Genomic DNA, 16,804 nt, shown 5'->3' with positions numbered 1-16,804 from the left:
AGGGAGAGATAGGGGAGGGAATGCAAAGAGAGATAGGGATCAGGGAGAAGGCAGAGGACAGAGCACAGGCTAGAGCTGGGAGACCAAAGAGAAGGGCTGGGAGGTCAGCGGAGAAGGATAGAAAGCTGAAGCTGGGGGGATAGAGACGGCAGAAAGGAATGAAGCCCAGAGGGAGGTGAGAGAGATGGGGATTTAGTTGGGAGCCTGCAGCAAGTTATTGGTTCCTACACACACACAACAGTAGCAGGAGAGGAAAGGCCTGGTGGAGGGATTGAAGTCAAGGTATGTAGGAACAGAGTCCAGGTCCTTTGCTTGGGGAAGGAAGGTGGGTGGTAGCTCCCTATCCTGGGCTGTGAGTTGATCCTCTGGCCAGTCAGGGTCTTCTCCAGCAAGGCGTTGTCCAGAGAGAGTTGCCAGCAGGGCCTCTGAGTGTATAGGTGGCATGGCATAGTGCTGGTTCAGATGGAAAGGGCATCCCAAAGAGATCACACACTAACACCCCATTTATAGGAGTGGGCTACCTGTGTCTCCTATGGGAAGGACATGTCCAGGCAAGGACAGTCCTGCTCAAATGCATACATGCAGATCCAGGTGTCCTCATTGTCTGGTGGGATTGCTGGTTTCTGTAGGTTCTTTATCTTTCAAATGCTGGGTCTTGTCTCTGTTCCTGGGTGAGGTCGGTGATTCCTGGGTGAGTCAATGCAAGGCAATGTTCTGGTCGTTGAGTTGATCATTCAGTAGAGGCCTGCTACCATTGTACCTCAGGCACCCTCATTCATTCCCATTCATTCAGGAACCAATTTACACGAGACTGGTTAGACATGAGCCACAGTTACACAGTTACAATAGGTTATACCTGGACAGAAGACACAAGATCGAGGCTTGACATACAAAATGGAAACTTGACATTACTTTACAGACACAGGCCTAAATCATATAAATTCAATATAAAACAGTAAAAATCAATACAAACATAATAGGAACATAATATAATACAATATAAAACAGTAAAAATCAATACAAATATAATAGAACACTATTTACAATATAAAAGGGGCTTATTACTATAAGGGAGTATAAGAACTTTTCTTAGTTTACCTAGTAAACTAATGTAAATGTAAATGTAAATGTGGGGAGCCGGAGGAAAAGCAGGGGCAACGTTGGACCCCTGCTGAATCAGTTGGGGCAACTGACAACTGAGGCCCAGGAAAAAGCCAACCTATTAAATAGGTACTTTGCGTCGGTCTTTCATCAGTCCCATGGGACGCCCATGCCCGCTACGGGACAGGGAAGTCTGGGTGAGGGCGATCCCCTGCCCTCCATTGATGCTGACTTCGTGAAGGAACATCTTGAGAAGCTGGATACCTTCAAGTCAGCCGGCCCTGACAAACTTCACCCCAGGGTACTCAAGTTGCTGGCGAGCATCATAGCCCAGCCTCTAGCGCGGATCTTTGAAAACTCTTGGCGCTCTGGTGTAGTGCCCGAAGACTGGAAGAAGGCCAGTGTGGTGCCTATCTTCAAGAAAGAGAGGAAAGTGGATCCGGCTAACTATAGGCCCATTAGCCTGATTTCTATCCCGGGGAAGATCTTAGAAAAGTTTATTAAAGAGGCCATCCTTAATGGACTGGCTGACGCCAACATCTTAAGGGATAGCCAGCACGGGTTTGTTGCGGGTAGGTCTTGCTTGACCAATCTCATTTCCTTCTACGACCAGGTGACCTATCACCTGGACAAGGGAGAAGAGATTGATGTCATATATCTTGACTTCAAAAAAGCCTTCGATCTGGTGTCCCATGATCGCCTCTTGGAGAAACTGGCCAATTGTCGCCTTGGGTCCTCCACGATCCGCTGGCTGGAAAATTGGCTCCGGGGTCGGACCCAGAGGGTAATAATCGATGGAAGTCACTCATCGTGGTGTCCTGTGACCAGTGGGGTCCCCCAAGGCTCTGTCCTTGGACCCATACTGTTCAACATCTTCATTAATGAGGTGGACACTGGAGTCAGAAGCGGACTGGCCAAGTTCGCCGATGACACCAAACTTTGGGGCAAAGCATCCACACCAGAAGACAGGCGGGTGATCCAGGCTGACCTGGACAGGCTCAGCAAGTGGGCGGACGAGAATCTGATGGTGTTCAACGCCGATAAATGCAAGGTTCTCCACCTTGGGAAAAAAAACCCGCAGCATCCTTATAGGCTCGGCAGTGCTATGTTGGCTAGCACTATGGAAGAAAGAGACTTGGGGGTCATAATTGACCACAAGATGAACACGAGCCTGCAATGCGATGCGGCGGCTAGTAAAGCGACCAAAACGCTGGCTTGCATCCATAGATGCTTCTCAAGCAAATCCCGGGACGTCATTCTCCCCTTGTACTTGGCCTTAGTGACGCCGCAGCTGGAGTACTGCGTCCAGTTTTGGGCTCCACAATTCAAAAAGGATGTGGAGAAGCTTGAGAGAGTCCAGAGAAGAGCCACGCGCATGATCAGAGGTCAGGGAAGCAGACCCTACGATGACAGGCTGAGAGCCCTGGGGCTCTTTAGCCTGGAAAAGCACAGGCTCAGGGGTGATCTGATGGCCACCTATAAGTTTATCGGGGTGACCACCAGTATCTGGGGGAACGTCTGTTCACCAGAGCGCCCCAAGGGATGACGACTAGGTCGCACGGTCACAAACTGCTACAAGACCGTTTCAGGCTGGACATAAGGAAGAATTTCTTTACTGTCCGAGCCCCCAAGGTCTGGAACAGCCTGCCACCGGAGGTGGTTCAAGTGCCTACATTAACACCTTCAAGAGCAAACTGGATGCTTATCTTGCTGGGATCCTATGACCCCAGCAGACTTCCTGCCCTTTGGGCAGGGGGGTGGACTCGATGATCTTCCGAGGTCCCTTCCAGCCCTAATATCTATGAAATCTATGAAATGAAAGTACTACTTGTAATCACTTATAAGGGATAGAGAGGGAAGAGAGAAAGTCAGAAATGGTTGGGGAAGGGAAGGGAATGTATTTTTAAATAATAATTTAAAAAAACCTGGGGGTTTTGCTACACAATTAGATCATTCACCTGCTTAATCCTAAAATCATATGCAAGTTTTTATAGAATTGAAATCTTAAATATCATAACACAAAAGAATTGATCTTGCAAAGTGGCCAACTCTTCAGCCCTGGCCTAGCAAATGCATACTTATTTCTGTTCACGTGCCATGAACTTAGTGGAACTAGAGATGCTTATGTTAAGCATGTGGTAAGCACTTTGAATCAGAACAAGAGTGCCCAACACTGAAAGATGGAGTCCCAAGTGGCAAGAAGAAGAAAGAGTCCCTGGTTGGTCGAATTGTGGTTTCACTTTGGTAAATTAGCATAGTTGCTGGAAGAGGCTAGCGGAAACTGCTGACTTTATGATACATACTTTGCATATGTGAGAATGGAGACTTCTAAATAATTCATTCCTTTTAGCTATAGTAATTTTGTCTTTCATTAAATGTTTATGTAATTGAATGTCAAAACTACTAGTACTTTCACTAAAATAATTTAGCTTTCAAAATAGCTTACTATATACCAGGGGTAGGCAACGATTTTGGCCGGAGTGCCAAAAAACCCACAGTTTTTTCCTTGTAAGGTGCCAGAGAGCATGCCAGAAAAACAAAACTGGGGTGGGAGGTACATGGCAGGATGTTAACAAATATATATATTTTTTACAGTAAATACCAGGTTTCTAAACATTATAAACCCAGTGACAATAAATAAAACTTCATATACTACCTTTGTTCTTGTGTATTCATTTTTGGATAACCATGTTGTGATGAGAGAGAAAAAAAAGAGAAAGAGAGAAAAGAGAAAAAAAGAGAGAGAGAGAGAGGAAAAGAGAAGAGAGAAAAAGAAAGAGAGAAAGAGGTAAAGAAAGAAAAAATGAAAAAAGAGAAGGAAAGAAAGAGAAAAAAAAGAGAAGAAATAGAAAAAAGGGGAGAGAGAGAAAAGAGAAATAAAGGAGAGAAAAAAGAGAGAAGATAAGAAAAAGAGGAGAGAGAGAGAAAGAAAGAAGAGAGAAGAAAAAGAGTGTGTCTGTCAATGCCCATGTCTCTCTCTGCTACTGGCTGTGGCTGGGGCCCGCTGGTTTAGGGTGAGAGGGAGGCAGCAACACCCCAGCAACTGCCACCAGAGCCAGGGACCTCGGGCCTCCCTGATGGTCCTGGAGCAGGAGGAGCCCAGGCCCAGGGCTGGGAGGGAGAACCTGGCTGGGGCTTGGGCAGACAGATGCCCTGTCCCACCCAGGCGGAGGCAGCACCGGGGCACCAAGGCACTCAGAGTAGGCTTTGGGTGCCATGGGGAAAAACAGGTGTGGGGGGAGGTGCAGTGGGCAGGCTGGCCTGGTCAGGCCCTTGGGAAAGTGGCAGCCGGAGGAGAGTAGGGGCTGGGTGAGAAGTAGGGGCTGCCCTCGGGCTCTGCAGACTTGGGCTGCAGAAGGCGGTCAAGGGTTCCCAGTGGCACCCAAGGTGGGACTTGGCCTGGCCCCACTTGGCCCATGCAGCTCCCTGGGCATGAGCTGCAGCCGCCCTGCCCACGAAGGGACGCCAGGGCAGGATGCTGGGCTCAGGAAGCTCCCAGCTCCGGGGTTGGTCTCCCTGCGCACCAGGCACAGAACAAGGAGGCTGGAGCTGCCAGCGCCCCCGGGCCCCAGGAACAGCTGTCGCTGGCATTACTCAAGGCCCAGCTGGCCGGGATTCTCCAGCGCAGCGGCCCTCCGCAGTGCCTGCCTGGGCCCCAGCCTCACCCTCCTGCAGCTCCTCTCTAGGGACTAGGCTTTATTCTCGGCAGGTTCAGCCCGGGGACAGGAGGGGAGGTTAACAGAATGCAGACGGCATCCCTGTTTGTGCTGTCCTCACCCTTGTTGCTGCCATGTTGCTGGGACCTGTGGCTGCTCCGGAGAGGCTGGAGCAACAACTTGAAAAAAAAATTTTTTTTTGAACAATTTATTCGCACACCACCTGGCATGCCAAGGAAAATGTCTCCACGTGCCATTAATTGGCACGTGTGCCAGCAGTTGCCTAACCCTGTTATATACCTTTGCTGCTGTTGAAAAGCAAAAACATAAGACACTGGTAAAGACCCTGACTGACATCCAGTTCAGCTCACGTTATACAAAAAATAAAACATAATTAGGTTAATTAAATACAGAAATTATAAATCTTCTCTTTTGTGGATACAGCCAAGACTTTTATTTCTTGTCAAATATTAAATTTCACCTTAACTCTTGCTCTGATCTGAATTCTTATCGAATAGCTCTGTTGATTTTTGACTGCTGTTTGCCTGGATTTTTTAAATTTCTTATTTTATATTTTATTTTTTTATTTTAATCCTTAGGTGTAAGGCAAGGAAAAATGGTTTTAAATAAGTAATCTGAAAACATTAACAATATTTTTAACAATAAATAATAAATGTTTTATTTATTAATAGAATAAGCATGAGCAGTCTTGCAATACTTGCTACTTGCATTCTGCTGTTTTCAAAATTTTCAAATGAATCTTGTGTTTTTCATTTCCTTCCTTCCCTGTTTCTTCTTGTCTGTAAATAAGCTTACTGAGGTGGGGAAACACTGCCATTTAATTTTCACAATGTGATGTGGCAGTACTAACAGACTTCACAGTCTAATATCAGTGTGCTTTTGTTCCTTGACAACTGAGTGGCATGGTGCTTCATAATCAAGATATTATATGGAGACATCTGAACAAAAACAGTATGTATATAATATTAGATTAGATTTTCTCAGTTTTCCATGATAAAAAACCCATTTAAAGTAAAACACTTTAAAATTTGCAAGGCAGGGTTTATAGATTTTTCTAATGAATGCATCTTGGCGAGTAAACAAAAGCAAAATGCTTGTCATTTGGTACTAATGTGGTGGAATAGTGTGGCAGCAGGATCCCTGCTTTTTACTCAGTCTCTCATAAAGATTCAACTTCACTTCAGCTGTAAAAATGTGCAAATTACATTACTACTACATGACTGACTTCAGTAATTACATTAAGCGATTGTGATGAACCCCAGTGCTGGGTTCCCAAAAGAATGCTTGCAGCTGTGTGATTTTCGCATCTGATCCTATGGTTTGCTGTATCCAGCAATGTTTCTCTCGCGTGCACATACTTTCTTCCCCCCACCTCCCCTTTAAAGAAGTCTGTTTGGTTAAGAGGTCATGTTGGGCACAAGATGGAAGAATAAAGCAAGATTGCTTTCTAGGGAGTACCACCCAGAAATTTGTTTTGTGGAAAAGGTTAGCAGGCCAGGATGATTTTCACAGGAAGGCAGGTGCAGCATTGTCAGGATGGCACACTTGTGAGCTTCACATGAACATAATGCACATGTAGTACACAGAACCCATGCTGAGATGCTGCTATCTGGGTGTTTGCTCATTTTGTGGTTTAAAAGAAAGTCTTGTGGGCCTGAAAATAAATAATCAGTATATTCACCCTAAAGAAAGAGAAAAGCAGTAATATAAATGGAGTCCAAAGTTTGAAATTCTTTTTTGGACCAGTTGCAAGTTGAATCTGTCACAGATGATTGTTCTTTGTGTGGCTTTGAAGGGGAACAGAAAAAAGTTAGAATTAGTTCTCAGACTTTCAGTTGCAGCCAGTGCTGGGGAGGCCAAGCAGTGGATTTGGGTTTTTGCCTGATGAAATCAGCTTTCCTGCTCTACTGAAGTAGTTTCCAAGTGGATGGAAATTGAGAGCATGATTTTAATTTTAACAGATACAATCAATGCAGTACAGCTTTTGTAATAGATGGGAGAACCAAAACCTAGAATTCTTACATGAGTAGTTTATATTAACTTGTAGAGAAGAATAAGACTTATGAATAATTACCCATATTCCACATTTGTGTATGTACCTTTACTGCTGGTAGTTTTATGCTGAACAGTATTAAACATTTTAAAATGATAGCTTTTCAACTGATTTGTAATATGCATAATTCAACATGTAGAGTGAGAGTAATGCAGGGTGTTGATCTGCTTTTGAAAAGATGCTAAATGTGTCTTTTAAAAAAACCCATTCTTCTGTTGGCCTGAATTTCAGTTTGACAAGTACTTATCTGTCACAGGGGGAGCATCGTTGATTATGCAAACAGATTACATTTTGTAAAGAAATGAGAGTGGAATCAATAGGATTTTTTCCTGGAGTTGCTGTTACAAACAGCCCCCTGAAGAATGATTTGGTTTCTCAGTTCTTTCTCTTTGCCTTTCCTGCTATAGCTTGCTAGTGAGGAACAGTGCACATAATCTGAATGTAGAGGATTAAAATTGGTGATTGAATAGCTGTACAATTTGAAAGAACCAGACATAATTATCGGATTATAACAGAAGAAATCTGTAGTTTGCATTCTTTATTCCTTACATTCTTACAGTGCTGAAAGAAAAATTAGTCTTTTAAAACATAAAATTAGCAACCATTTCAGAAGAGAACAGTTTCTTTTTTCTAAGGGTTAGGTTTTCATGATTGTGCAACATTGAAAACTAGTTTTATTTCCTTTTTTTAAAATAAAAAGGAACGCCAGACAATTTAGTAGCATTTCATAATGCAGCATGATGAGAACTTTGTAAAAGAAAGGAAATCTATTAACCTTGCTTTTACCATGAAGGCCTTCAGCTGAAGTACCAGAGATATATTCAATAGAAAAGGCTTGACCTTGGGATAAGAGTGCATATTCCTGGAACACTCATTTTTAATTTAAAAAAATGTATTGAAAAGATAAACAAAAATGTTTACTCCCCCAGCTGAAGGAAGAATTGAATGTCATTTATGTTTCTGCTTGCATGCCATCTGCACTTCCAGGTACATTTATGTTTCAGCAAGAAAATTGTAGAAGCATGTGCATATTGCAAGTATTTGAAATATAATCAAAATAAATTGATACAGAAGCTATGGTAAGTCTTTTGAGCCTCTAGTACAAGTCAGTACTTCAGAGTTACATTGTTCCTTAACCTTTGGACTAGTAATTTTTAACCCACTACACAATCTGAATTATTATTTGTATTGCCTAATGTCTCAGAGCACTTGTCACTGAGCAGGTCCCCATTGTGCCAGGAACTGTACAAACAGGGAAAAAAAGATGGTCCTTGCTCCTGAGAGCTTATCTAACAAGATTAGAGATAGTAGATCGCTAAGACAAATAGAGGAGCACAGGGAAATAGTATGATAGTATCCAGGATGGATAAAAATCAATGATTTTTTAACAAATTTTTTTTTAAATCAGATTTTTTATTTAAATCATTTATTTAAATTTTTTAAATGCTTTTTAAAAAACAATAAACCTATATAAAGATAGTTTTAATTTAAGATATGTTAAAACTCAAAGATATCTTCATGGAATAGGGATTATAACATCTAATTATATACTGTTTGAGATAATATATTCCTGTAACCATTTTAGAAAAGTTTTAAATAAGTCACAACAGGCCATGAACTGTATTAGGGGCCCAATCTTATGGGGTTCCCAGAGGCTCCTTTATAGATTAGTAAAGATTAAAGAAAACCACTTTGTCCAATGGGACTCAGTCTAGAAGAGCCCATTAAGCATCTCTGTGATTCTTAGTTTGTTTTCAAACTGTGGATTTGTCTCCAGCATAACATCCTTATTAACAGCAGTATATGGAAATGAGAAATAACAGATCTGAGCGATTAGCTACCTATCAGCCCTCTTGTCTCTCTGCAAGTTTGTGTAAACAGGGTCAAACCCTTACCTCTCTCGAAAAGTGCAAAGTTTCAAGAAGTTAAATGATTAAAGATATCAAACAACAAGAATACACTTTTTGTTTTAGAAAAGTCAAGGCTTCCTGACCAGTGATTTAATTGGTGATTTAAATCATGATTTTAATTGATTTCATTTAAATCAAACCCACCCTGATAGTATCAGTTTGCATGATGGATGTGAATCATAGTGCATCTGCCTCATAACTGTTGTCAAGTTTTCTATAGGCATCATGACAGAGACTAATTTTAATCGGGGATGTGGAGAGAGGGTGATAGAGTTTTATGGAACTTGACAAAAGCTTCTTCAGAATGTGAAGGACAGCATGGGAGAAGGAAGGAATGAGCTTGTTTGGAAGTGATGATTTTAAGTTGGTATGGGATGCATGTTGATCTCCAATCTGAATGAGATGGGTGATAGGCAAAGAGGGGAATGAGAGAGAGGGTCAAAATGACAGGCTAGGAAAACTCTTTACAACAGCTTTCTGGATGGATAGTAGTGGGACAAGACAGCGTTTTTCAAGGTGAGAGAAAAGGATGTTGCACTAGTTGAGATGTGGGATTAGGGAAATCAACAGATGTCATGGTTGCCCCAGAAGAAAACCTTTTGTCCTGATGTCCTGGCATCCTACAGGCATAAAAGTCCACTGTCCTGCTTCAAGTCCCTCTAAAGTATGAGGTATAATATATGCTAATGCCGTTTCCTGGGACATCACTGTATGTGTCTGTAATGTCACTGTGCTTTTTCCTGGGACGAGCTGGTCAGGCTGTGTGCTCTTCTGATGGAGGAGTAGCTATGCATCTTGGAAGGGCAGCTTGTGTAAATGACTGGGCTGTGCCTGTTTTGGTCCAGGTCAAATCCCAGAGAATCAGGCCCTCATCAAAAGAGACATCTATTTACAGCCTATGAGAAACTGGATGAGAGTTTTAGCTAAGTGGGTGGTTAGGAAAGCCTGTATCTCAAAGATGTTGTACAGAAAGAATCTGCAAGATTTAGTTACTTTTCTTTCCTAAAAGATGAATTTTAATATTTGTCACATTGGAACAAGGATAGTTTATAAAACAGCTTTTGTACTCAAGTACCTTTTTGAATGGGAAGGATCTATTGTACATTTAGCCTTGGGTTATTTTTCAGTAGAGCCCCCTAACTCAAGTCTATAGAACTGTTAACTGTCAGCTCTCTCAGTCCTTACCAGTGTCACATTAAGTTGGCTGGAGGCTGACTGACCAGCTCTTCATGTGCCCACCAAACATATCTGGTCTTACCAGCCTAGCAGCGTCTAACTCCCATTTATTGCTGACCTTGGGACTCTCAAGTACTGAAGTATTAATCACTGAACCTTTTAAGCTGTAGATTCTGTAGTGTAAAACCATGCTGTCATAGCCACAGAAAATGAATTAGATTAGGGGTGATGCCTGTATTGAAAGTGTGGTAAGTCTACAGGTGTGTTGAGATTTTTTTTCAATAAAAGTTTGGTTTGTTTTTTAAATAAAATGTCATTGAGAAATCAATACAAATGAAAAAGTATTTAAAATATCTCAGGAGAAAATAGAGGGTTTTTTTTGGATAGATCAGTAGTGAAACACATGCCACTTTTATTCATTTATTGGTTACATTTGTAACCCCTGTAAATATATGATAGTCACCTGCATAATTTTCTTTCACTGTATTTTATCTTTACGCGTTTGTGGCCTAAAACAAAACTGGCCACTTTTGTTTTGTTTCTGCCTTTTAAAAAATGTATACATGAGTTTCAGCAGAACCTTGCTACTTGTGTGAAGCTGCCATTTAACCATGAAGTGAAATCTTTCATTGAGTTTGCCCTGCAGATATGGTCTGCTGTGGCAGTGCTGTCCATATTTGGTGGCTGTGCAAGGAGAGCCAGGTGGTGCTGCAAAGCATAGCACAGTGAAGCGTGGACAGATCTAGGTTTGACATTTGTCGTCCTGTACTGCTAAAGGGAAGAGAAAAATCTGCTTTTCCATATGCTTATGCTTTAATTTTTGCCTGCAGTTTTGTCCAGATGGCCTTGTGAACATTGTTTACTTTAAGATGCTGTCCCAGATGTTTTTGAATGCCGATGGATAAATGCAACAACTGTGGTATACCGATACACAAATTACTTACACAGTTTTGGCTTTTTTCTATTTAGCCATCGCTTCTTTTTACATACGGTATACTTTTATAAGTGGGTGGGGGTGGGATACAATGATTATACTAACTTTTCAAAACTGAACAATGCCTTCAATTTGCGAGGTATTTGAAGATATTTTTCTCTTGTCAAGATTTTTTTTTTTGCTTTAGGATATTTTATATGTATGAAGCAGTATCAAACACTGTGGTATGTATTTTGTAAGTATGTCATTGAGAAGGTATTGCTGCAAGTGTAGCTTATTTGTGAGAGTCAATTTTAGTTATGATGGACTCCAAAACCATTTGTCTTTTTTGCTGTATTTTTAAAAGTGCTTTTTGCTGTATTCTTGTACTGTCTGAAGTTTCTACACTGCTGAAATACAGAATGTTTCAAGCTTGCAGACTGTATCTTTGAGAGTATTTTAAGAAATATTTTCAAATGGCAGGTGCCTCTAACTGCATTTAGTCCCACTCAGATATTTCTTGAAAAATAATTTTGCCTTCATAGAGTTATGGGGAGCATACAAATAGCGTCAAAGGCTTGTTGTCAGCCACAATATATGTTTTAAATTGCCTCTACTTGAAATGTAATTATATTTTTCCATCTTGTAAGCAAGAAAGTACCAAGGAGTGTACATAAAACAACCTTTTGGCATGAACATTTCATTAACATAAATAGGTCTGTTAGTTATTTCTCAAGAACACTTTAATGAGATTTCACCGTATAACTCATTAAGACAAATATATGAACTCATATGTCAAGATGTAGATTGCAGCATCGCAGTTCTTGGCATCTATTAAGTCCATAACTCGTTTACATTGACATGCATTGTTAATCAATACTTAAAACACTGCAGATGTCAGTAATGCTCATATTTAGTACAGCAATTGTGACAATATGAAAGTTGCTAGTACAATTCTAGGCTAAAATAGTGTATCTCAAGTCTTTCCATTTCCTCTAGGCTACAAGTTAATGACTATCTAACTTTACTGCCCCTTCTCTATTTAAGTAATAAGGCAAACAGGAAAATACAAGAACGCTGCACTGGTAGCATACTCCATTATGGTTATTAAAGCTTTTGTGTCTTTTTTGTTACGTTAAAACAAATAGTATCTTATACATCTGGGTTTTGCTTAACAGATCCTCTGCTGCATTGGGAAGTGAAAGGAGGGCGTAGACATGTCATCTGGGAAAACAGATGACAACTCATATCCAGCTGTTGAATGGGTTGTTACAAGCCAGTTTGAACAAAGTACAATAATTTATAGAGACTAGCAATACTCAGGTGGAAGTTTTTGCTTGTCTGCCTTCAAATGCTCTAAAAAAGCTGAGTAGTTACTACCATGTGGCCTTTTTAGTGTCTATGTAATGCACCCACATTTGAATACACACATACTGGTGTTTCATTTTAATCATGGATTTGGGGGTTTTTAATCAGAGAACCTTTGTTTTTATCACAGAATTTGTGATTTTTAAACAGAGAAAGCCAGTATCCGTGCTCATCAGAAATCCAAAATATCATCTTGGACCTTTGTACAACCTCAGTTAATAAAACCAATTTGGAAAATGGAACCAACTGGGCACACCAATGTGTAAAAGTGCAAAAGAAGTTAAATACGTGCACAACGTGCAAAAATGAATAATAAATCAAACCTGTGGATGGATTGAATTGGCTGAAAATAGAGTACAGGGTAACAGCTACGATCTACAAATACTTGTACATCTGCTTACACATTAGTAGGCCCACTGAAGTGAGTAGGAAGGTTCCTGTGCTTTAAGTTAATTAAGTGGAAAAGTATTTGGAGAATCTGGACATATATCAATACTTTCTGTTGGAGACTAGTACCCTAATAGTCTATGGACTGTGCATGTATATAATAAAAATACATATGGCTTTAACAAACTAGTATCTTATTCTTACAGCTGTTATTTTGATTATTCATATGGTGTACTGATTTAAACCAGAAAGATTTAAACTGGTGATATAAATCATGACTTAAATCAGCAATCAAGAGATCTTGAATTTAAAAAGTGCTCTTATACTTTGTAATTATTTTCCTTGGCAGGTATGGTTTAGTACTGCTTTTACTAAACAGAAAGATATACTCTGGCTGTTCACATTGAAACACCTATATTGCTTCATGTTTATTTATTCCATTTTTTAGTTTTTATGTTATAGTATACTATTGATATTTTACCCCAAAATTGCATTAAGCTGCATTTGAATGAAAATTGGAATTGAAGTGCACAAAACACTTTAAATAAAACTATCTAAAATATTAGGGATACATGAAGGGAAAGACTTTATTAGACAATATTAGGGATACGTGAAGGGAAAAGTAACTGATTTATTAGACAAAGAAAGTATTGTCTGTAGTTAGTGGATTGAACTGATTGTTTCTGATCTTCCTGGCCTTCAGTATTTTAGAGCTAGTACATCACAGCCCTTCTACATCATTTTTATTCATGAGTTAGGAGAGAAAAAATGCCTTATTGGTTTACAAGTTTCACTTGCTTCCCTAACAGTGAACTGAATTAATAAGATAAACTGAAATGAAGAAAATACTTCCTTGGCAGCTACAGAGGTTGCTACTGCTGTTAAAAGCTGGTTTAGCACTTCAACAAATTCCGGCTCCAAGGGCTTAGGCAGAGAATTCCTCCTTTTCAGTGGTTTGACTTTTTAAAAACTTTGGTATCAAATGTGCACAGGTTTTGCTGAAATTAAGAAATTCTATTAATTTTGGTAAATTTAAGCCTTAATTTAGGTTGTCATAATTTCAGGTTCAAATATAAATTTTTTTTTAATGTGGTTTATTTTAAAGACAGTTTTAAAAACATTTTAAAATTATTTTTTATTCACTGATGTAATTAGACATTGCACCAGCTAAATTATTTTTTTCTTACATGCATAGTGTTGTTTAACAGTCACATATTGAGTATTAAAGCCTCTCTTTTTTAATAAAAAAGCTAACTTGTTTGCTACTAATTACTTTATATCTAGCTGTTCAAATAGATAATATTTTTAAGAAAGCAGTACTTCATGGTAAAACTCTGAATGATAGATATCTAACTGTACAGACATCAATTATATTAATGTATAGTTTAATTTTAGGTTCCTCCTCAAAAATCATACGACTTCGTGAAGAAAAGAGTGATGCAAGTGAAATATTGAAAGGAAAAGGCTCTGCAAATGGTGCATTGATTCCTGTTAAAGGAATAAACAATTTAGGGAATACGTGTTTTTTTAATGCTGTCATGCAGGTAAGATGCAAAAACAATAGAATTTTTAAAATAGTTAGTTTGTAGACATATTTAGCTTCATAAAGAGGTTCTTTATACTTTCAGTTTTAGCATTGCTTTTTGATGCTATTTTATGTGGGTTTTTTGTAAACCCTTTTCTTTTTCCCTCCCATACCCCAATTGCTTTTTCAGTAACAAATGAACAATCCCCATATCAGCAGTATTTTGCAAATGAACAAGAAAATGTCAAGTATAATACACCAGATTTGTAAGTGGGTTGTATAGCTACCTTCATTTCTAATTCGACAATTATTTGCAGTTCAGTATTAGACAGCCATGAGTAATGCACTGTATTTATCCTCCTTGTGGGTGTGAAAAGGGTGTTTTATGCATAACTTAAGATATTAAGCACCAGCACTTTGTCTACACACAAGAGATGTACTGTTTTTATGGTGCTGGATCTTTCCCATGCAGATGCTAGTATTCTATATTGAAAGTGCTTCTATTGGTATTTCTTCTCAAAGAATGGGAACTGTACAGGTATAAGCATTTATTTCCCAGTATTCTTATATCTATTTTAGAGCTTATACTGTTACAGCTAACTGCGTGCGTGCGTATGTGTGTGCGCGCACATGCACATGTGTACACATACACACACCAATATTTACTTGAATACAAGACAAGGATTTTTCCCCAGAACATTATGGGGGGGGAAAGCCCCTCATCTTACAGCTGTATACATGGAAACCTCATTGTACACAGAGACCTATCATTAAACTGCTGCCAAAAGCAGCATGTGCCCAGTAATAGAAACCAACTATGAAGTTGCTTAAATACAGACAAAACTGAGCATGACTATAAAACACATGGCCCATATGGGACAAACATACTGATGGGAACTTTTATTTATTTATTTTACAAAATTTTATTAAAAAACACACATTACCTTACACTTCCAGAGCTTCACATATTGAGCATCCTTGTTTTACCAAAACTTAATATTGCAAAAATAACTACAGATCAAAAGCATACAATATATATTAAAACTGGGGTGCACCAGTAGAGAATTTTTGGGTCAATACCCAATGTGTGTTTTTTTTAATAAAATTTTAATAAAAACACACGTTTTATTAAACACACACTTTTATTAAAAAAGCACACAATGGGTGTGTTTTGGGTCAGTACCAATGGCTGATTTTTAACAAGCCATATCGGCCAATACCAATCCAATTCCAATATGATGCAGCTGGGTAGCATGGAGAGTGGTGTCCGGCTGGTAAGTCTGTTGGGGGGAAAGGGGCAAGCGAGGAGGGAAGAGGTGTGGGGGGGCAGATCAAGGCCCCTGCAGTGAGGGAGGGAGTGTGGCTAGGGCAGGGGCAGGAGTAAGTACTGCATAGCTGGGGTGGAGCAGGGGACAGAGCTGCGAGCAGCTGGTGCCCCCTGCCACTGCACACACTCCGGGAGGGCATGGTGGGGCATGTTCCCTTGGATGTGCACGTGGGGTGAGGGTGTGCTGCCGCTATGGGCTGGGGCCAGGGCGGCACCTGGCTCTTCCTGGTGGAGGGCTGGGCTCGGACCAGGCAGTGGCAGTGCTGAGAGGGGGCCATGGTGAATTTTTGGAGTGGTTGTAGGCCCCCCCCTCGATAATCCACTCCCAGCACTGCTGCCAGCTACCTCAAGTGCATCCTGGCCCAGCCCCCTGCTGGGAAGAGCCAGTGCTGCCCCTGGCCCCAGCCCACAGCAGCAGCCCACCCTCGCCCCACATGCAGAGCTGGGGGCACATGACCCCAATGCCCTCCTGGGGTGCACGTGGCACCGGGAGCCCCCGCCTCCCCATGCCTCGTAGACAAGCCTCTTGTGGCTCCGTCCCCTGCTCCGCCCTGGCTATGCAGGACCTGCCCCAGGCCCACGCCCTCCCCCACTGTGGGGGCCTCGATCTGCTCCCCACCACGCCTCTTCCCTCACAACAGGTTTACCAGCCAGACCTGGCTGCTCTCCACGCTCCTGGCCATCATAGCTGCTGCTTCCCCACTCTCACACCTGTAGCTTCTACAAGCTACTGGATTGCCTTTGCATTCAGGAAGCCTTCTATTTTCCTGCCTCTACACTGTTTCCTGCCTTTCAGTCTTCATTCCTGATGGCCGCCCATTGGCGACATGTAGGGGGTGCATGTGGGTGCATGTGAACCCCCTGAGTATGGCGGTGCACCCCCTGTGGAAAGGCACCACTGACACTGCCGAAGGTGCCTACGGGTGGTCACTGAACATAGGTCGGTGCTTGCCACACCCCATACCCCCCCCCACCAATAGTGCTGTGGCCACCTGTGGGAGCTCCTCGCTTGCCGCCACCATCCTCCTGCTGCCGGCAACACCACCACCACCTGCGGGAGCTTGCCGTGCCCCGCCAGCCTCCAGGGCCATGTGGTGTTCATGCTGCTGCCCAAGGGCATTCATGGATGGATACTGTTCTCCAGCTCTAACTCTGACTAATTTCCCTCGCTACCAGATTTCTTTTTTGCCCTGTATTTTCTTCCTTTTCCCTCTTGAATTCCCAAGCTCTTTTACTTATTCCATTTCCATTCCCTCTGCTTGTTTATTTCCCCCTCCCTCCCACCTCCATGTCTGTGCACTCTGCCACTCCCCCCTCCCCTTCTTCTTCTGTTTCTTCTTGCACCATCTCAGTCACAGATATCACAC

At 41.3% G+C, this 16,804-nt stretch overlaps 1 protein-coding gene across 6 annotated transcripts in view; it reads left to right on the top strand.

Moving 5' to 3' along the window:
* The window catches only part of USP45 (ubiquitin specific peptidase 45), a 164,149-nt gene that overhangs the window by 58,070 nt on the left and 89,275 nt on the right, over positions 1-16,804 (top strand). For 5 of the 6 annotated variants that reach the window (XM_025200068.1, XM_025200069.1, XM_006020460.3 and 2 more), the window contains exon 6: positions 13,981-14,129. In XM_025200068.1, coding sequence (XP_025055853.1) covers positions 13,981-14,129 — 149 coding nt within the window. Of the gene's footprint in view, positions 1-12,008; positions 12,121-13,980; positions 14,130-16,804 lie in introns of all 6 variants that reach the window. The other variant, XM_025200070.1, reaches the window with a different exon arrangement.

Source organism: Alligator sinensis, unplaced genomic scaffold (genome assembly GCF_000455745.1).
Source record: "Alligator sinensis unplaced genomic scaffold, ASM45574v1 scaffold145_2, whole genome shotgun sequence".
Taxonomy (NCBI): domain Eukaryota; kingdom Metazoa; phylum Chordata; order Crocodylia; family Alligatoridae; genus Alligator; species Alligator sinensis.
The sequence above is the reverse complement of the archived record's forward strand: the minus strand, read 5'-3'. Positions and strand labels throughout refer to the sequence as shown.